At 48.1% G+C, this 20,691-nt stretch overlaps 1 protein-coding gene across 3 annotated transcripts in view; it reads left to right on the top strand.

Annotated features, from left to right (window-relative positions):
- Positions 1 to 451: 451 nt before the first annotated feature.
- Positions 452 to 20,691, top strand: part of SLC6A5 (solute carrier family 6 member 5) — a 63,541-nt gene continuing 43,301 nt past the window's right edge. Inside the window, exons 1-5 of one of the 3 annotated variants that reach the window (XM_040495623.1) lie at positions 9,262 to 9,545; positions 10,964 to 11,527; positions 14,169 to 14,307; positions 17,022 to 17,153; positions 17,500 to 17,673. In XM_040495623.1, coding sequence (XP_040351557.1) covers positions 9,543 to 9,545; positions 10,964 to 11,527; positions 14,169 to 14,307; positions 17,022 to 17,153; positions 17,500 to 17,673 — 1,012 coding nt within the window. In that variant the 5' untranslated portion in view covers positions 9,262 to 9,542. Of the gene's footprint in view, positions 557 to 9,261; positions 9,546 to 10,437; positions 10,887 to 10,963; positions 11,528 to 14,168; positions 14,308 to 17,021; positions 17,154 to 17,499; positions 17,674 to 20,691 lie in introns of those variants that run through there. The other 2 variants (XM_040495624.1, XM_040495625.1) reach the window with 2 other exon arrangements.

Raw genomic sequence — 20,691 nt, 5'->3', positions numbered from 1 at the left:
CCTCATGAACAATCTTCCGCCAGGAAGCGATGAGAGTCTGTGACAAATTGCCTCCTACCTTCCTTGTCCCTTGGTGGGAGAATTCTGCCATTGTTCCACATGGTGCCTCAGAGGGTCCCCAGTGGGCCTAAACTACAATTTCCCACAGTGGTAACTCACTCACTCATTAGTGCTCTCCTTACGGACTCTTTTCCGACCCCTGTCTTACTTTCCTTGCTCCCTCATCTAGGACACCCTCCCAAATTATCCACCTACATCAAAGGCCTTGTCTCAGGGTCTGGCCTTTTGCAATCTTTTCCCAAAACTTCCCAAACTGAAGTAGAGATACAGCTTTCTCTTTCCCTGTAGATGATAGTCTATGAAAATGGGAACTTAGAACTCTGGATGGCATGACTTCTATGCCATGACAATCTGAAAACATGTGGCAGATGGACCAATGGGGTCCAAGACTCAGAGCGAGGATCCTGATACTGTGGGCAGCCTGGGATCCAGCCCACCTTGAAGTCCATTCCATTTGTACCTTGACCTCGCCATTACTTGGTACCTTGCGCTTCAGGTAATTTTGAGTTTGTTTCTGTCCCTTACAAACAAAAGAGTCCTGGTGAGATGATGTTTATTTTCTTCCTTATGCTTATATTTTTCTATAGTGTAAAACAAAAAACCCATTTTAATGCCCAAAATGACAGAATAAAGTTCCAAAGGAGAAAACAATTTTTGGAAATGTCTTTGACAATGTCACCTTGAATAACCCATGTGGGGGCACAATCCACATTTTCCTCTTAGTATCAGTGAAACCAGGCCTTCATGAAACAATGGAATCACTGAACCATGAGTTGTCATAGGCAATCACACTCTCCAAATGCTCCCACAGTGCTGAGTGACAGAGGGCCTTTCCTTTGTCAGCTCCACCAATCACCCAGACTCTTAGAATGGTTTGGATGTAGCTTCTCATTTGGCCCCAAAGCTCTGCCCAAGTTAATGACTTGGAAAAACATGCCATCATCCATATAATCTGTAAAAAACAGAGCCCTGAATCAGGCATTTCCACTGCAGAGGAAGCATTCACAAATCCTGCACATTTCAATGATGTTTGCATTATTTCTCACAACTGTTTAATTAAATCCTGTGTAAACAGATGGGCTTATCTGTTTGGTCCTAATAGTTGTAAAATTTGGGTATTGTGTGATACTGACAATTACAAATATTTGTATTTACCAAGTAATATCCTTTCTATTAAAAAAAAAAACTCCTTTATGCTAAAGAGAAACTGATATAGTCTTTATGGAAACATACTATAGCTTTTTGTTCCCATGGCCTTTTTATAGCCAGAGGGATTCACAGATTGCTGGGCATCTCTGGGAAGAGAAATGGAAACAAACCACAGAGCACTGTCACCCTCTGCTCGGAGCTTAAGTACGTCTTCATAGGCAGCTCCATGTCTGTGTCTTGGGGTCAGACATAAAAAAAATCTGGTCCAGATAAGATAGGTCCAATTTTCAAAAATATGCAAGTCCTTTAAATAGTAATTTATATATAACTTATATTAAATATTAGAAACAATCCAAATGTGAAGTAATTATTTATTAGTTAAATTGTGGTGTACAATGAAATCTGTGCAGCAATTAAAAATGGTTACAAATGATAATGTACATTTTATGGCAATAGGGCAGAGATATATCAACTCTATATTATAAGTGAAAAAAAAAGACAGGTCACAAAAAACTATGAATAGCATTATCTAAGTTTCATAAAAACAAAAGCCATCTTTCTACACATGAAAGTCTAGAAAATCTTACAGCGAAATGTTAATAGGATGTGTTTTTGGATGGTGGAATATATATGTTTATGTTCTTTGAGCTTTTCCAACTTTTCTGTAATAAACATGTATTATATTTGTAATGAGAAAAACAAAAATGAAAACTAATAAAAACACAAAATAATATGTTTTAGAGAAGGCAGTAAGGTGACATATAAGAAATTAGGAGGCTTGGGGCACCTGGGTGGCTCAGTCGGTTAAGTGTCCAACTTCAGCTCAGGTTGTGATCTCACAGTTTGTGAGTTCCAGCCCTACATCAGGCTCTGCGCTGACAGCTTAGAGCCTGGAGCCTGCTTCAGAGTCTGTGTCTCCCTCTCTCTCTGCCCCACCCCACTCAGGCTCTGTCTCTCTCTAAAAAATAAAATAAAACATTAAAAAAATAAAAAAAAAAAGAAATGAGGAGGCTATTCTAGGATTTTTAAGGCACTCATTCAAAAGCACTAAGTGCCTACTGTGTGTCAGTCCAAGTAGAAATACATAGGCTTTTAAAAAATCAAGCTCTTCTGCCTTTGAAGTGTTCACAGTTTAGAATAGCACCATCTAATAGAATTTTCTGCAATGATGGAAATGTTCTCTGCACTGTCCAGTGCAAGTTGCTTTTGGGTACTAAGAATGTAGTCAGTGTGACTGAAGAATGGAATTTACACTTAATTTTAATTTAAACCTAAGTATCCACAAGTGGCTAGTGGCTTCTGTAGAAGAGAAGACATACATAGAAATAATTAGTATTCACTAAGTGCTAGGGAAGCACACGGGATGGAGATATTAACTCTGTTTATTAAAAGCCTCTGAGAGGAGATACACTTTTGGCGATGGATCTAAAGGTGTAGTTAGAAATTCATCCTGGAGGGAAGAGCATTTTGGGTAAAGGATACTGCAGATGCAGAGGGAGAGACATGACTGGGCCTGACACTTGTAAGAAAGAAAAAAACCAAAAAAAAAAAAAAGCACAAAGGCACTAGGCAAAGTTCATGTCCCATCAAGAAAGATAGGAAGAATAAAACCTAGACAACAATCCAGTAATATTAAGATCTACAGAAATGAGTCATTTTCTTACTTGTCCAGGGAAATAGTGTCACAATTCAGGTAGTAACTTTCAAGTCCACTAAAACCGGATTATCCCAAGGGAGGAGGAGCTCTTTGAGCCAAATACTATTACAGAAGCTTTCATATACTTTATCTCATTTAATCACTACAAAAACCCCATTTTACTGAAAAGGGAAGCAAGGCTCACAGGATAAGTAACCTCCCAAGAACACACAGCTAGTAAGTGGCTGGACTTAGGTCTAATATTAAATTACCATAAAAAGATCAACATATGTAAACATATCATGTTAATCCCACCCAGGAAGACATTGAGATTGAAAATAGAAACACTCTATTTTTAATAGAATGTAGAATGTAGACCCTGAGAGATTATGTTAAAAGATTTCATGGATCATTTCTAAGCTCTAATGGTGATATCCCAGGAGACAACTACCATCATGATAAATTAACTCTGGGCTGTCTGTCAAAGATCGTAGACTGAGCTGGCCAGTGTTTTATATAGCCTCATCTTGTATCGAATGCTGCAGATTACTAAAACCAACAGTACCAAATTTGATGCCAATGTCCATGGCCCCTCTAAGCCCAATTTACAAGGGTACCACCAAGTGACAAAATTATAAGGTCCTGAAACTTATCTGTGTTGCCTACTGGTGTATAAAGAGTCTTGAGTTTTCAAAGTCCCACATCCTGGACCATTCTCTTCACCATTTTGCCTTTCTGAACCTTGTTCAGATTCGACTCAATAGCCTTGGTTAACTCCATCAACTGCTTTTATGGTGATGCTTCCCAACATCTGTTCCGCTCTACTTGTGGGAATTCCTGCTAGGTTTGCATGACGTTGAACTCAATTTTTTTTAATCTCACTAACTAGGACAGCAACAGAAGGCTAGGGGAAAAAGGAACATTCAAGAGAAAAAAGAATCTTCTTTACTAACACTGTAAACATAAAATAGCAATTTTCTTGTACTTCATATATTAGAAATTTCTTATTTCCAGTAATGTGAGAGTTGACCTCGGCTACAAGGCTGATATCTCCCATTTTGGGGTTTGAGAAATTTGAGCCGATGAATAAACATAGAAGACTTGAACCTGGAAGGAGAATACTAATTAGTAAACGTATACAACTAGTAAAGCACTTGTATAAAGGACTAGCCAAAGAATGACCAGAAAAAGGGACAGAGGAAAGAAATAAAGATGTTGTTTACCAGAAAACCATCTATGTTGTCATTATGGAAGGATTAGAAATCAAATTTTCTGATTTAGTTTAGTGTAATTTTAGTTTATTTCATAGTTTAATGTACTCTACAAGGATGGGGGTGGGAGACTGAAGATCATCTTCGTATTCCCCAAGACCATGTTCTTTAAAGGTTCTACCCAACTGAGCTAGGAGATAGAAATGCCAGGACTTTAGGAGGAAGACTAGCCAAATATTAGTGGCTCAGGTCCTTAATTAACTGAATTCCTTTTTCTGAGCTCTGCTCCTCAGAGGAAGACAGTAAAATAGATGGAGGCTGAGTACTTCCTAATAAAAGTAGCCTGTTTGGTGAATATCCTCATTAATTAAACTAGTAGTTTCTAGCACTTAATTTAAAAAATTGTTTATACATTTTTTACATAAATTTATAAATATGACAATTACAACACTGATCGCCAGTCTGTGTGCCTTTCTCTCTCTCTCTCTCTCTCTCTCCCTGTCTTACACACACACACACACACACACACACACACACACACACACACAATGGGATCATATTATACACACTTTAATGCATCTGGCTTTTCTCACACAATGAAAATTTCTCATACCTCATAAAAATCCGAGCCAACTGTGTGGCTCTAAATCACTCTTTTTAACAGCTGGAAATCATTCCATATTTTAGCTATACTATTGATCTTATGTGGATATTTCTCCCCTAGTCCTTTGTTTATCAACCATGCTATAATAAACATTCCTGCACCATGCTGTTGTTTCTTTTGGGTGAGTTGCCAAGAGTGAGACTGCTGGATGAAAGGGTAGCGTAGTTGTTTTTTTTTTCTTTTTCTCTCCCTTTTAAAGAATAGATGCTACTATTTGTTTCTAATTTGCAACTAACCTTGAGCACTCACTTTTCCTCCCTTGACCTCTGTTTTCTCACTGCAAAAGGAGACATGTGGGACTATAGATGACCTTGAATGTCCTTTGCAGCTTGTTCTAAACTTGTCTGCTTCTGCGCCTGCGCCCACTGCCCTGTGTTTTGCTGCAGTGTAGTGAGAATCATCACTACTGCTGACTCAGGAACAAACGCCCTGCCTGTCTGAGTCTCAGGATTTGAGACCTACATTTTGCACACAGACTAGTCACTTCACTGAGCCCTTGATTTCCAAGTTCAGACTCTGCTGAAATGCCTTGGTGAGTGAAGCTGCCTTTGATTAGTTGGGTTCTCCCTGACACCCAAGGTCCAAATGAGAGCTGGACAGCAAAGCTGATTACACAGCTCTAAGCTTCTGTCATTTTTGTTGAGATTTACCTTGATCTAAACAAAAGGTGTCTCAGGACACATCCATAGCAGCCTCTGTGTTTGAGCACTTTTTCAGAATGCTCCCAATTTTCCTTTAATGAAGATAAATACTGGATTATTGTGTGACCAAACTACTGAATGAGAAGGGGAAATGTTGCAAAATGATGATCCACTCTGTAAGGCTTTCTGCTCCGTGCATGTCTATCCATTTTAAACCATTCGGACCAGGGAGAAACAACGATTTTACTTGCTAAATCTGAGGGACTTCACACAGATCATTTTTCCAGACTGAATAATAATAATTGCTTATTGATAGCAAACCAGGCAGCTGACCTCACTTTAGGCACTTCACATGCCTACTCTCAATCCCCAACCCGTGAGGTAGGTTAATATTCTTATTATCCTCATTCTACAGATCGAGGATCCCCCCCTTCCCCCTGCAAGGTCACAGAGGCTAGGAGGTGGTGTAGTCTGTCTGCAGAATCCATATTCTTAGCACAAAACAACACTGCAGGGGAACTCAGCAGTAGTGGGCAAGTGGGACAAAATTACTGCACGGGGCTTCTTAACTGTCTTGTTAATGTCACCTGAAACCCACACTGAGAGCCCTCACATCCACCGTCTATAGAAGTTTGATGTGTTCACGGCTCAAAATTAGCTGAACACAGACACAGGCGCTCGCTATAATTATATCCGGAGTGGTGGGGTGGACCAGAAGCAACACAGATTTGGGCTCAAGTCCTGGCTCTGCCCGCTGGCCTTGGGCAAGTTTCTTCCTCTCTCAAATTAGTCCCTCAGCTCTTTCTCACCTGCTGCCCTGGGGAGGCGAGGAGGCTGTAGGGTACCGCCAGCCAGGCTAACCCCAGAGCAGACGCGTGTAAAGGGCCGGCTCCTCTCCCTCCAGCCCCGCTCCCTAGTGCTGTGGAGGGCAGCACCTGGACTGCGCAGGGCCACCTCCAGGCCCTCTCCCTCTTGGGTTCCAGTTTGCCCCCCAAATGTCGTGGCTCAAACACTGGGTCAGGACTGCCACGGGATGGCCTCTTCTTCAGTAGACTCCCCACCCTCATCCAGCAAATGCCGGAGAGACATGGGTTTTCAAAAACAGCTGTGTATTTGCTTATCTGCAAGGAGCGGGGGCAAAGTGATCGAGGGCGAAATCAATTACTATTTTTCATCTTTGACAAAGTAATTAAGGCCACAGTGACTGTTTAATTCCGACCGAATGGCTGCGCGGTGATGGATGCGGATTTACGGCCTCTTCGGCGGCCGCGCGCGGGCCGGATTATCACTCCAAACAGGCGGCCGCGGAGGGCGGGGGCGGAGACCCAAGTCCGGAAGACTTGCGCTTTTTATTCTAATTCTTTTTTAATGCTGCGGCTCCATCCCGGCGCTTCCAAGCGTTGACACACAGCTGTACGCACGACGAGCTGCCCTGGGCCACCGGGCTCTGAAGGCTGGCTCTCTCCCGCCCTGCCACCCCCACTCTGCTGCCCGACGGTGCCCGACCCCCTGCCGGCTTAGGAGCTACGCCTCTTGGCCTCCCCGCCTGAGACCCCCCCCCCCCCGCCGCCTCCACTCGGAACGTAGCCTCTCCTTTCTAGAATCTTGCGTCTAGAAGTGGGGTGAGGTGGGGAGCTCAAGCAGCGTCTCCACCACCATTACGCCCCCACCCCGCAGCTTTCCCTGCGCGTCAACCTCCTCTGAACTGCCTGACGCGTGACGGGCGCCACGCTGGAACTCAAGTGCGCACTAGGCCAGGGAGGGCCCGCAGGCGACACGTCAGGCCTGGGGACCGATCGGGGGCGGGAGCGTCACTTATGCTCAGGGCTGCAGTTCACCTAGCTCCCCCCCCCCCTCCAGCCTGGAACGTCAGTGAGGCCCGGAATGTTGGGGGTGCAGGTGGACGCTTCACCAGCTTCCGCACTTGGCGGGGGCGGCTCAGACGCACGAAGAAAGGCCAGAGCCTTTCCAAGTCGTGACTGTCCACGGTGGAAGTCTGCCCAAGGCCTGCAGAGGGGGGCCTAATCCGACCCAGGGGCGCATCTCTTGGCGCGGAAGTGGGGGCTGTCAGGCCTGCCCTTACCCTTCTTCTCCTATCCTCGTTTGGCTCGTTGGAAACGGGTCTGTTTCGGAAGAAGCGCCCAGCAGGCTCCCTCGGCTTTCCCGGTGGTTCCCAGAGTCTAGGATGCTTCCCAGCGCCCACCAAGACACGCGCCCCTGCGGGCTTCTCGGCCCCGCCTGTTGTGCTGACCCTTTTCCAGCTAGAGCCCAGCCCGATCCCACACCAGTCTCCCTTACTCCTCCTCCCCGACCCCGCCTGACTTCCCTCGGAGCGGGCCTCCGGAGACAGTGCAACTGGGCCCCCGCGACGTCCCTATGGACAGGGTGGGGAAATTTTCCCGGGTTTGAAAGCGACTTTCTAAACCCCAGTTTCCCGGGCTTTAGAACTAGGAATTTCTCAACGGTTGTTACCAAAGCTAAATGGGATAATTCATGGAAAGCTCTTGCACAATGGTTCAATATTGAGAGCTTAATAAATGTTAACTCGAAACTACAATAAAAAGCGGCCTGAACCCCGCAAGGCGGCTCGCCAGGAAGGCTTTATCAAGAAAACCTACGCATCGTTCCATCCTAGTGCAGATCGCGGGTCCCCAGGTGGCTGCCCTCGGAAGGGGCAGACTGGCGAGCCGGTGAGCGGCGGCACCCGAGCTCTCTCGAGCAGTTCGGAAGGAGGCGGGAGGGGGCCCCTCGCAGTGCCCCGGGCGCTCACCGCAATCTGCCGCCGCAGCCTCCGCCTGCGGCCTCCGCGGCTTTGTCCTCCTGCCGCGTGGGGACGGCCCAGCCAAGTGCAACGGAGCCGACCCCGAGGCTGTGGGCCGGGCTGCGAGCGTCAGGGAAGGGACAAAGTGCCCTCCTTGGCTCCCCACCTCCGGGGCGAGGCGTTCCCGGAATGAAGCTGGCCAGAAAGGAGACAGGGGAGGTGTTTTGTTACCAATCCCCTTGGAGTCTCCAAACCAACCCTTCTTTGCAAAGGTGTTTTCCCTTTCTTCTGATTGTAGCCATTGCTTTATACCAAGAAAATCCATCTTTTTATCTTTAGAGCCACCCCTCACTTGCGCCGCAGTACACTAGAACGTCCTCCTGTGGCTTCCCGGTTGGCCATCCTGCCGCCTGGCTCTTGAAGATGGCTATCTGGAGGATCTCTCAGACCTTGCGCTTCCACATCTGGCCTGGCTGTGGTGGGTTTTTATTGAGAGGGCTATGAAAAAAGAATGGGTTTCCGTTTGACTTTGAAAGTGACCTAAGAACGAGATCACTGTTGGAAATAATATCCTCTTTGTCGAAAGTATTTTCAGAGGTGTCTAAAAAATACAATGAGAACAGTCATAATTTTACTCAGAATTTCTTTTGTGTTAATAGAGATACAATAGGAATGCAAATACTAGACCTCAATGTATAAGCGAAACTCCTAGTTTTCTGGAAGGGCTGTCTAACAGCCCTCTAACAGTGGTTGTCTGCGAGTAGAGCTGTGAGGATCTGAAGCCCACATACACTCAGGCAGGTACACCATTATAAATGTTACAAATGCAGGACCCGTGAGCACTGGCCATTGCAGAGCTGTGCCGTTACATGCAGACCCTCGATCTCAGGGTAATATTGCGGAACCCACTGCCTGCAGATTCAAAGAGACAGCCAAGGGAACCAGAGGAAGAGAAAGACAGAAATATGACAGTAATTTAATTCCTTCCCCCTCGCCCACCTCGTAGCCCAATCCGCTCTGTTGGCGGCTGCGCCTCGCCTTGGGTGCAGTGGGACGTGTCCCTCCCATGTTTCCCTTAATTAGGAGGAGGCAAACTTCTGTCATCCCCTCCCGCCGGCTTCGGTTTAGTAATCAGACCCATATGAGTCACGCCGAATACGCAGCCCCCTCCTGCCCGAGGGACAACTGGCCAGCGTACTCTCTGCTGTTGTCCCTTTAAAACTCGAATCCAAGGGGGTAATGATTTATCAAACTTGTATTATCAAGAAAATGTCAAACGAAGGGCACCTTGCTTTGCACTGACGCAAACCTGGCCTTTCCCAAGGAGATATAGAAAGCGCCTCTCTTGTTGGAGTCAAACCCAGTCTTCTCAATAGCTGGTTTCACTCTCTGCCCGTTCAATCTGTTGCCCGTGTCAGACATGGTGAGTGTTTGCTTTTGTTCTTTTTAGAGGAAAGGGAGCTGCGGGTGGAGGAAGGGCAGATTCGTTTAGAGTACTTCTTTTTGAAGTGTTCTATGCATTTTGGAAGAGGAAGGGAGGGCAATCTTCACAGCCGTAGGTATTTGTTCTTGTGAGCATCACCTGAGGTCGGAAAGAGGTTTCTGAAGCTCTGTAGAACGGAGATCCCGATCTTCTAACTGTGATCCCAGGCACTGTCCTCGGTGCTGAAAAGCCAGGTGTCGGTACTGAGGCTAGTCGCTGAGTCCTAGAGGCTTTGAGATAACAATGCTTGCTGGAGACAAGGTGTTTAGATTTGGTGCAAATTAATGAGTTCCGACCTGTGCATTTATGAAAGACGGTTAGACGAGATGCACGAGGTTGAGGTGAAGGTAATATGGTCATTCTTACAGTGTAATAGTAAATATTGGTGCTAATATTCAGGAAGCCCTGAAAGAGTACACGAGTGGAGAAAGCAGATGGAAGAACCATCACTTGCAGATCTTTTAATGTGAAACTCAGTTGAGAAAAAGCAAATGAAAATTAGTCCTGAGTTTTGGTCCCCAAGCATGAAGGGCATTGGACACTCTTGTAACTAGTTACTGGAGGGGGAAAGAGAACCAAAAAACTTTGCATGTTCTTTTACATGTCTGGAAATCTGGGAGTGAATGTAGGTTGTGTAAGATAACAAACCTGGTTACTGTCTTGTGTTGTACATCTGGTTTGTTATGGTTATTTTGTGGTGGTGGTTGTTCTTGTTTTGCTCGGGATCATTATTTCTGCCTTTGCTACCTGGAGGGCGAAGATGGGGTTGGAAATGCTGGATTTCGTTCAACCCATTTGGCCTGAAACACTCATAGGTGCCAGGGCATCAGCTTTGTGGCCGCAGCTTGCCTATAGCTTATTTAAAAAAAAAAAAAAAAAGGCAATGTGCATTATTGAATGACAAAGGAAATGGGGCGGAAAATTAAAGAATCTTTCTACTATGGTGATGGGGAGGTGGGCACCCTACAGCCGTGATGTGAAATCCAAAGAGGGCGGGGAGCTCATGGCTGTAGGGTTATTTCTACCCTCCTTTGCTACCCCCTACAAAAACACATTTCTGCCTATTTTCTTAGTTCTCCCACCATCAGGGAGGAGAATATTAACTGCTTTATGCCATCTGGCTATTGACAAGACAGGCAAATTGAGAAATACAGTTTTTCTTGGAGAAGGAAAAAAAAAATCCAGATGCCAGTTTATTCCCGAGATATTGGGACCTGAGTGGTGAACGGACCCGAGTGGTGTCTGGACCTGAGTGGTGAACGTCTTTACATGTAGATACAGGTATTTTTAGAGCTACCGTGACTTTCTGTGCGTGTGTGTATGTTTGTGTGTGCACGAACTTCACGTTGTATTTGCAGGATTGCGGTGCTCCCAAGGAAATGAATAAACAACCAGCCAACAGCCTGGGGGCGGCGATGGCGCTGGGCCACCATGCTGGCCCGTGCGCGCCCAGGACGAGCCCGGAGCAGGAGCTTCCCCCCGCCGCCGCCGCCGCCGCAGCCGCCGCCGCCGCCGTGGCGCCGACGCCGCGTGTGCCCAGGTCCGCTTCCACCGGCGCCCAAACTTTCCAGTCCCCTGACGCGCGAGCCTGTGAGGCGGAGCGGCAGGGAGTGGGGGCTTGCAAACTCAGTAGCCCGCGGGCGCCTGCGGCCTCGGCAGCTCCGAGGGACTTGAGCGAGGCGCGCGGCGCGCAGGCCGCAGCTCCTTCTGGGGCCGCCGGGCCCGGCAACGCTCTGCATTGTAAGATTCCGGCCCTGCGCGGCCCCGAGGGGGATGCTAACGTGAGTGTGGGCAAGGGCACCCTGGAGCGGAACAATACCCCGGCCGTGGGCTGGGTGAATATGAGCCAGAGCACCGTGGTGCTGGGCACGGATGGAATCACGTCCGTGCTCCCGGGCAGCGTGGCCACCGCTGCAGCCCAGGTAAGCAGGTCGTGCTCGGTCCGCACCGCCTTCCGCCCCCTAGGTATGCGAGGCGAGCCGGGCCGTGGTGGGTGCACGTGTGCTGATGGGGAGACCGGTTGGCAGTGCCAGGTAATGGACGCGGGAGGCAGCTTTGGGGCTTTGGAAGCTCGCGCTGCGCTGGGGTCCCCAGTTCAGAGCTCAAGGGCTGTTGTGACCCTGCCAGAGGAATCACGATCTCAGGAGCCGCCACGACCTGTCTCTTCCCAACCTCAGTAGTCGCGCAAATTCATGCAGGCTCATGAAGCGGTTGAGACAGATAGATTATGAAAACAAGACTCCCCCTTTTGTCCATGAGTGAGTCTTTTCTTTAAAATATTTTTCCTTAATTAGAAAAATTAAGAAATACAGAGGAACCCTCTTCCCCTCCCCCTGTAGGGAATAACAGTTTAAGTGCAGTAGTACCTTTCGCTTAGAGTGAAATTATCACATGAGAACTCCTTGAGGAGAGGTGGGTGTACATGAAGCTACTACTGAAGCTTAAGCTTCAGGGCTCTTCCAAAACCCAGTACCTAGTTTTTCATCATAACTTTGTATATGTTGTTGTTGTTGTTGTTGTTGTTGTTGTTGTTTTCTTAAAGAGAATCTATCTCTTTAGCTCCATGCCTGGACCTGCCTCTACATTTGATCCTTTACACTCAGTGAGAGGCATGAAAAACTCACAGAGCAAATCCCAATCCTGGGTTCAGGATAAGGCAACTACTACTGCTTATTATTACCCTCTCCCATACAGGCTCTTGTCTTCCATTTCCCTCCAGTCTCTCTGCTTCCTCTGATCTCTTCCTTTCTCTGTCCTGTCTCACCTACTTGAGCTCTTCCTTTTCCATCCCCGGCCTTTCTGCTGTCTCCTCTCCTTCCCCTGTCTGGGGGGCTAGGCATGTGTTGAGCAGCTGAATCTAAACATCTGCCTATGTGAGATTTCCAGTTTATACAGCCCTTCTGTTTGGTGACACTCTAGTATTTACACACACACACACACACACACACACACACACACACACACACATCCACAGGCCCACACCTCAAGAACCCAGCTGTTGGAATAATAACTAGAAATGAACATACACTTAGACCTTCCCACTTGCCCCTGTTTTTGGTGTCCACTTCTGGAGCGTTTGTCTGTATATATTAACTGCCTCTGACAGCATGTGCCCAACAGTGTGACCCCAGATGGAGGCAGAAGATTGTTTCAAATACCTTGCTTAACCTCCGCACTGCGGCAAAAGCGCAAAAACGGCTGAAACTCCCACCCTTTTAGCCTGAGAAGAATTGGAGGGTGGGTGGGGCTGGAGGTGGTGTGCCTGGCAAAGGACTGTGGAGGGGATGCTGAAGATGTTCAGAGTAGATTAAGCCCTGCATTTGCCTATTCTCAGCTCTGCCCATTTTTCTGTTCTTGCCTTCCTGACACCTACCTCAGCCCTCCTCCCTTCCAGAGACTTCCTCTTCTCCTGACAGCTCCTTTACTCTCCACAGCCTGTGGAACAGTGTGAGACATACCAGAGTACTAGAAGAGCAAATGGAGTGTGACGGAGGAAGTAGAGGCCGGGCAGTGGCTTGGGTCCTTGGAACCTTGGTGTGGTGCCCAGGCGTCCTGAACATTTAGAATTTGTTGAGGTGGTTTCATCTTCTTCCTTTTCTGCTTAGTAGTGAGGCATTCCAGAAGGAGATACCGCCCCTAAGAGAGCATCTTAGTGTGAACTTGGAGAGGCAAGCCTCAAAGGTCCATAGATGGTTGGAACTGGAAAGTGCCTCAAGGGATAGTTCTTCTCGGCCCCTCATTTTATAGATGGGAGCACAGAGGCTCAGAGAGCATGTGGCTTGCCTGGGATTATCCAGATGGTTAGTGGTAAACTTTAGACCAGAACTCAATGCTTTAGATGTCTCGTCTCTTGCCATATCTACCTTCTCTGTTCTGCCTCTTGTTTCACACCCACGCCTCTCTCCAGCCCATTTCCCTTGCCCTGGTGTTGAAAGGTGCCCCCCCCCCCACCTTACACTAGCAAATCAGGTAGGTTCTGCCTATAGGCTTTGGCAGACAACATGAGGCAGGGGCTCTGGCTGGCTTCAGGCATTGCAGCTCTATTTCTGACCTAGCAGACTCCAGAGGGAGAAAGGGCTGAGGAAGGAGTGTGTTGAGGGTTTTGGGGAGAGAGGGGTTGGTTAGGGATCTGCTTGCTGGGGATTCTAGGCATGATATTGGGGAACTGCTTGCCAACTGAACTCTTGGTCAGGGGTTGGGGATGGAGGGACTTGCTTGCAATCAACCAACAGGTTCAAGGTTTGGGGAAAGCTGCTTGCTGGTGTGCCCTGACTGCAGGATTTGGGAAGGAGGGGTCTAAGGGTGTGTTGAAGATGAATCTTCATATCAGAATTGGGGGCCTGCTTGCTGAAAGACTTTCAGTGCAGGGGTGAGGGGTAAAGGCTCTGCTTGTAGATGCATCCTCTCTCTTCAAAATTGGGGTCCTGCTTGCCAATGCATCCTCAGTTGGAAAATGGGGGCCTGCTTGCTGGGAAAGACCCTCAGCAGGGGGGGTGGGCGGAATGGGGCCTGCTTGCCGGTGGCCCCGGGCTGTTATCCGACAATGTGCTTTTCCGCCCCCAGGAGGACGAGCAAGGGGATGAGAATAAGGCCCGAGGGAACTGGTCCAGCAAACTGGACTTCATCCTGTCCATGGTGGGGTACGCAGTGGGGCTGGGCAATGTCTGGAGGTTTCCCTACCTGGCCTTCCAGAACGGGGGAGGTATGGCTTTTCCGGTCTTTCCGCCTGCGGAGGGGCGGGGCGGGCACTTGCGGGTTGGGGAGGCACCAGGAGCCTCGGAAAGGGCAGGGAGTGGAGGCTGGGAGCAGCCTCCTCGCTCCGGCTCCATCCCCCGTAGGCATCGGTGCTAAGCCAGAGGGCAGGAGCCACCGTAAGGGTTTGGCACTAGATCCAGGAGGCTTTTGTCTGAAGATGGAGCTCAGGAGAGAGGGGGGCCTCCATGATCCCCACTGGTCCAGCTTGGGGGACTGGGTCCCGAGCCAAGCGGGCATGGCCGCATTCAGAATTCAAACTCTGATTTAGCCAAGAAATATTCTTGTAGCAGTGCACTCTGTGCACTTAAATGGCAGTAGCTGTGTGGTCCTGGACACCAAATTAAGGACGGTTTAGGATTATAACCTGGAAATCCGAGCCTACATAGGAGACCTTGCAAATGGGTGTTTGAGTTGTGCAGAATGCAGGGTGCTGGTGACCCAGGAGGGGGGAGTGCAGAGGGGCCGGGGTCTGTACTCTCCAGAACCTCTCAGAAGTACCCACACACATACATCCCCTTGGGCACAAGCAGGACATATTTTGACTTTAGCCAAGTTGTTTGGCAGAAAATGGTTTTCGTTTTGTTTGTCTTCACTGGGTGGAAGAAGCTGCTTTTGAAGGAAAACCATTTCTGAAATGGTGAGGATGCCAGTTAGGTACATACCAGCTGCCAGGCCCCTTGGATCCAGTGTACCTCTTATGTACACACTGAGGAGGAGAGAGCCCTCCCATTCGAGGTCCTCTTTGCTGGCGCTCTCCACCTTGAGGCACCTTGGCCAGGGCCTCGCCCCCACATTGCCTAAACTGACAAGTCCCCCTCTAGGAATAGGAATTTGCAACTAGGACCTCCTCCTAGGACCAAAGAGACCCCCTCCCCACCAAGTTAGGGTTTTTTTGTTTTTTGTTTTCTCTTGGGTGGGCTCCAGACAGCAGACCGGTGCTGCACCACCAGATGATTAAAACGGAAAAATATGCCTTCTCCCCTCCAATTCCAAATTAGGACACATTGACAAGTACTTATGAGGATGGCCGATCATTTGCAAACGGAGGTGCCCTGGAAACAGAAGAACATGTGCTGGCCACACAAAAATAGGAACCCTAGCTGGGTTTCCGCTTGGTTTTCTGTAAGAATCCCAGTCCAGGGTGCAAGAAGTGGGCCAGAGATGCTATAATAAGGCTTCCAGTGACAGGTAGTGGTGGGAGGTGGGGGAGGAGCTAGGGAGGGCCTTTCAGCCGGGGCAGTTTGGCATGCCAGAAGTACCCATGTTTTGCTCCCCTGGGGATCCGCGAAGTGTGGGTCTGCGTCTGGCCCAGTGGCCAGGTTCCTGCTCCTGGTTCCAGGAGCTCCTCACGTAGCCATGCACGGGGAGGGGGAGGCAGACTTTTCTACACTGCGGCTCCCAGCTCCGCAGCCCACAGCACTGGGTGGAGAGCTGGCCTCCTCCTTCTCGGGAGCGGGAGCGGGGGAAGGATTGCATAATCCACCCTTCTCCAAAACCCCATCTGGAGAGGCTAGAGGAGGACCCCCCCCCCCCCGCCCCCGTTTGACTCCCCAAGAGCTTGAGGCCCCTGCTGGGCTTTCCTCACCTGGAGGGGCCCAGGCAGGAAAGGCCTTTCAGCCCAGACAGGAAGTTGGAAGAAGGGTGACCAAAAAGAGTAGACCAGAGAAAAATCAGCTTTCCTTTCCTGGAGCACAGCGTTCTGGGTTCTGGCATCCCTAGTGCCTGAATTGGCTCTGACCCATGCAACAGTGCTTACTGGTCCAAGTCATTTCAAAGATCATGGCTGTTCCCTAAGGCCCTCCCAAACAATCTTAATTCTTGAAGGAAATGAACCCCAGAGAACCCCCATCAGTTGAGGCAGCCTCCCTACTACTATTGTCCTGTTTGCAGGGAGCGGGGGCGGGGGGGCGGGCATTCCAGGGAATAAAGAGATGAAGGGCTGACAACCTCTGGGGGCTCCAGTCTAGGTAAGACACTATGTAAATATTGGGAGGTGCTCAGTGCCTAGGGAAGTATTGTGGGAGGACAGAGAAGGGAGGCTTCTTGAAGGAGGAAGCATTTGAGTTGACCTTGAAGGATGGAAGGGATTTTCATGTGGAGAAGAAAGTTGAGAAGTGTGTGGTGGCTGGGGTGGTGGAGAGAGGGATTTTCTAGCCACTTGAATGGCAGAGCAGACCCAGCACTGAGTGGCAGGAGGTGTGCCGGTGACTCAGGGTATTGCACAGGAGGGCTCCTGGAGTCTACCTTAGTAGATATCGGGTCCTTGGAGGGTGGAGATGCTGAGACGATTTCACCAAATATGACTCTAGTAGTGAGTCACAGGTGTGGATTTATTGAATGCTGGAAGAGCTTAATTTGGAGGACGTTGAAATGCTGTAATAAGAAAAGGAAAAGAAGAGAAAAGAATAAAACCCCACCATGACACAACCCCTAGCAACCCATCCAGGAGGGAATTGGGAAAAGTAGTGTGTTTGTTGGGTACTCTGGACTGAACTTGGTACAGGAAGGCTGTTAAATGTCCCGGGGTCACTGTGGTTGAGCTGGAATGTCAAAAGTTTCTTGGAAAATGAGGGGGAGCCAGCTCCCACCTCAGAGGGTGAATGTGGGCCAAGGTGGCCTTGGCCTCCGAGGGCTTCTCACTTCTCACTCTGTCTTTCCAAGGTGCTTTCCTCATCCCCTACCTGATGATGCTGGCTCTGGCTGGATTACCCATCTTCTTCCTAGAAGTGTCACTGGGCCAGTTTGCCAGCCAGGGGCCAGTGTCTGTGTGGAAGGCCATCCCGGCCCTACAAGGTGAGTCCGCCCTGCCTCCCAGCCTCCTCAGCCCTCTTCTGCTCTCTCTGGCATCATGCAGCCCCCAGGAGGGAGACCTGCTTTTGTGAACAGGATAACTCACATTTTCCTTTATTTGATCCATTCTACCTCTGGGACCCTCTGAAGAATGGCCCAAGATTGCCTCTGGCATTGGTCCGTTCCTCGCAGAATGCCTCAGTCTCCCTGATGGACACAGAATCCACTCCACTATTTGTGTATCCATCTGTGAAAGAGAGCCAAGACCTAGGTCCCCTCCCTGTGCCCAACTGTAAGAATTCCCTAGGACTTGGACTGGAATGAGTCCCTGGAAATCTTGCTTCCACAGGCTGTGGCATCGCAATGCTGATCATCTCCGTCTTAATAGCCATATACTACAATGTGATTATTTGCTACACACTTTTCTACCTGTTTGCCTCCTTTGTGTCTGTGCTGCCCTGGGGCTCCTGCAACAACCCTTGGAACACGCCAGAATGCAAAGATAAAACCAAACTTTTATTAGGTAAGTTTGGATATCCCTATGTTAAGTGGTGGGCAGAGATGAAGACAACCAAATATACTTAATTCTAACATTTAAGGAGCTCATGGCTCAGAGGAGGGGTGATGACATTTTTGTTTGCCCATGACTAACTGGAGTGTTTGTTAAAAATGCAGACTTAGAGGCCCACTGGGTAGTCTGATATATTAGATTTGGATGGGTTTGGGAAATTCGCATTTTAGCAAGGTCTTCAGGTGACTCATATGTACTGTACAATTTGAAAGCAATGGGGTCCTAGAGTGTAGGAGAGTGATGCCTGTGATCCTGGATCACACTTCACAAAATACTGCTCAGTGCATGAGGTAACTAGGAGAACAGATACTTGACTGGCAGACCTCTGATAGAGATTAGAAACGTGCATAATGTAGTACCTAGAAATAGGGAAGTCTGCCTGGGGAGTCAGGGAGAGTTCCTGACGGTTCAAACCTGAAATCCCCTAGGACATGAGGGCTTGTGGGGAGCTGTCAGCTTGCTGGGTCAAAGGCAGGTGGGTGGAAGTGAGGAGGAGCAGGGCAGACTTGTCAGCAAGGCTGTCTTGCCTAAATGACATCTTTGCCCTTGACGGTACATGGGTCTTGGGCAGGTAACCTTTCTCTCTGGATCTGCATTTTTGTCACTTGTAAAGTAGGAATAATAGTGTTCTTTATCCTATCTACCTCACGGGATTGCTGTAAGGAAGCCAGAAACAAAGGATATGGGAGCAGCTGGAAAAGTATAGCCTTCTACAAATAGAAGGTGCCTCGGTCACCTTTGTCACCTTTGAAACCTCTCTGTCATTTCAGTGGGCACCAATAAGCAAGTAGTTTCTTCTTTTTCCAGCAGATCTGTTATTCCCCTTAAGCTCAATCTGTGCTGAGGTCAGAATCTGTGATCTCTACATGATTGGCTCTTAGTGTAGGCCCCCAAATCAGCTCCTTTGCCCTTACAGCCAGCACATTGCAGAATGAGGGCATTATTTAACCCTTTGAGTGTGCTATGAGAGAAAGATGAATTCTTCCCTGCCATATCCTTGGAGACATGCACATACCTAAAGGCAGTAATTCACACTGGAGTATTTTTACACACATTGTGCGTATACATACATGCCATGACCAACCTCTACCTAGAGTGGCTTTGACTAAGACTGAAGAAGAGCTACAACTAAAGACATGTGCCCATGAAAGTCAAACCCTGTGCACCTGGAAGTATTCAGGAATGGGGGATGGGGTGTGTGGAGGTTCCCAGGTGGGTGGCTCGACGAGAAGCGTCCGTTAGACTCTCTTTGCCTCAGTGTTCTCACAGTCTCAGTGTTGGTGGATTCTTGGGTTAGGGCAGCAGTTGTCAGCCCAAGCTGCTATACATCAAATCACCTGGGAAACTGACAAATCAAGACATCCCTTAGGGTCCACATAAGACTAATTAAATCAGACAATTTAGGGATAGAGTCAAGGATCCGTAGTTTTAAAGTGCCCCAGGAACCAAAGAACCACTAGGTTGGAGTTTGATCATACCTCTTATTAATTTAGATGCCCTTAACCATTTTTGGAATGGAATGCCCCCTCTCCTTGCCTGCATTTCTGCCATCCCAGTGGTCACCTCTACAAAGCTGTTCTCTGGGAGAATTCCACTCAAAAGCTGTTCATGGATTCACAACTAACAATTAGCTGCTGGAGTGCCCTCCTGGAACATTTTCTAGGATGTAGAGTCTAGAATGCAGAAATACCTCAAGGTCATTCCCCAGACTTGCCTGTCCTTCCCAGATTGTGCCCGGGAGGGAGGTCACTTTTCAAGGGAGAACCTGCTGGAGGAGGACTGCTGGCTTGAATCAGGCTCCATGGGAAGTTTGCCTGGGGACTTCCATCAGGAACCATAGATGTCATGGTGATCAGTGTCCCACAGCTGTCCTCCGGGAGGGGCAGTAGTTCAGAAACAACATTCTCTTCAACAAACATATCCACTAATATTTGTGTGGCACCTTCACACTTAAATAACAGCTAGCACCACTTTCGACATGCCAAGCACTATGAGAACCCTTTTACTTGTATTACCAACACACAACAAGTCAACACATGGCTTCTATTATTATTCCCACTTTACAGATGAAAAAGCTCGAGCTCAAGGTCATAGAGCTAACTCTATGGTAGACCTGGGATTTGAACCTAAGTTTGCCTGCCTCCCAAGGCCACGGTTCTAAAGCATCATGCCAAATGCTCCCCAGTCTACAAAGCAGCTTCATAAAAGATGTCCCTGCTATTCCTAATAAGAGCCCTAAGAGTTCCAAGGGGCAGGTGACATGATAACCATTTTGCAGTTGAGAAAGTGAACTTGAAGAGAGTGGAAGGGTCAGGCTGTAAATCGAAAGGTAGAACCAGCACCGAGATTTAGATGTCATGACTCCTGATTGCCTGCTCATCCAGGATTCCCGAAGGCTCCTTGGTCCATCAGGTTCTGCCCCATCAGTCCTGGCAGAGTGACATCAGTCCATGTGTTCCCTAACTGTCTGTTAGGGACTGAGATTCCCTGGGCTAAAAAGAAAGCTTGTCCGAACAGTCGTTTGACTTAGTAGATCCACTTCTGGGGATCAATCTTAAGGGGGGAAATCAAAGACCCAGATAAGACTTATACATGATTATTCATTGTAGCCACATTTACAGTCTTGGAAAACACTAGAAACACTTAAATGTGTGACCAAAATGCAAATAATTCTTGAATAATCCCATAGTTCAAATAAACTGTAGTGCATCCATAGAATGAAGTATTCTGTAGTCATTAAACATGAATATTCATAAAACACGGGGAAATCCTCCCCCAAATACACAAAATGTTTACTGACAGATTTGGGACCATATTTTCTTTTCTACCTTTTCTATCATGGACACATTTATTTTATAGCCAGAGTGTGTGTCTCTGTGTATATATACACACTTATATTCGTTTGTGTGTATTTTTTTTTTTTTTGAAGCAAGCTGAGCATGTTGTCTAGACCAGGAATGTGGGAGAGGG

Source organism: Herpailurus yagouaroundi, unplaced genomic scaffold (genome assembly GCF_014898765.1).
Source record: "Herpailurus yagouaroundi ecotype Mexico unplaced genomic scaffold, PumYag 187, whole genome shotgun sequence".
Classification (NCBI taxonomy): domain Eukaryota; kingdom Metazoa; phylum Chordata; class Mammalia; order Carnivora; family Felidae; genus Herpailurus; species Herpailurus yagouaroundi.
Note: the sequence above shows the minus strand (reverse complement) of the source record. Positions and strands in the feature narration are given on the sequence as shown.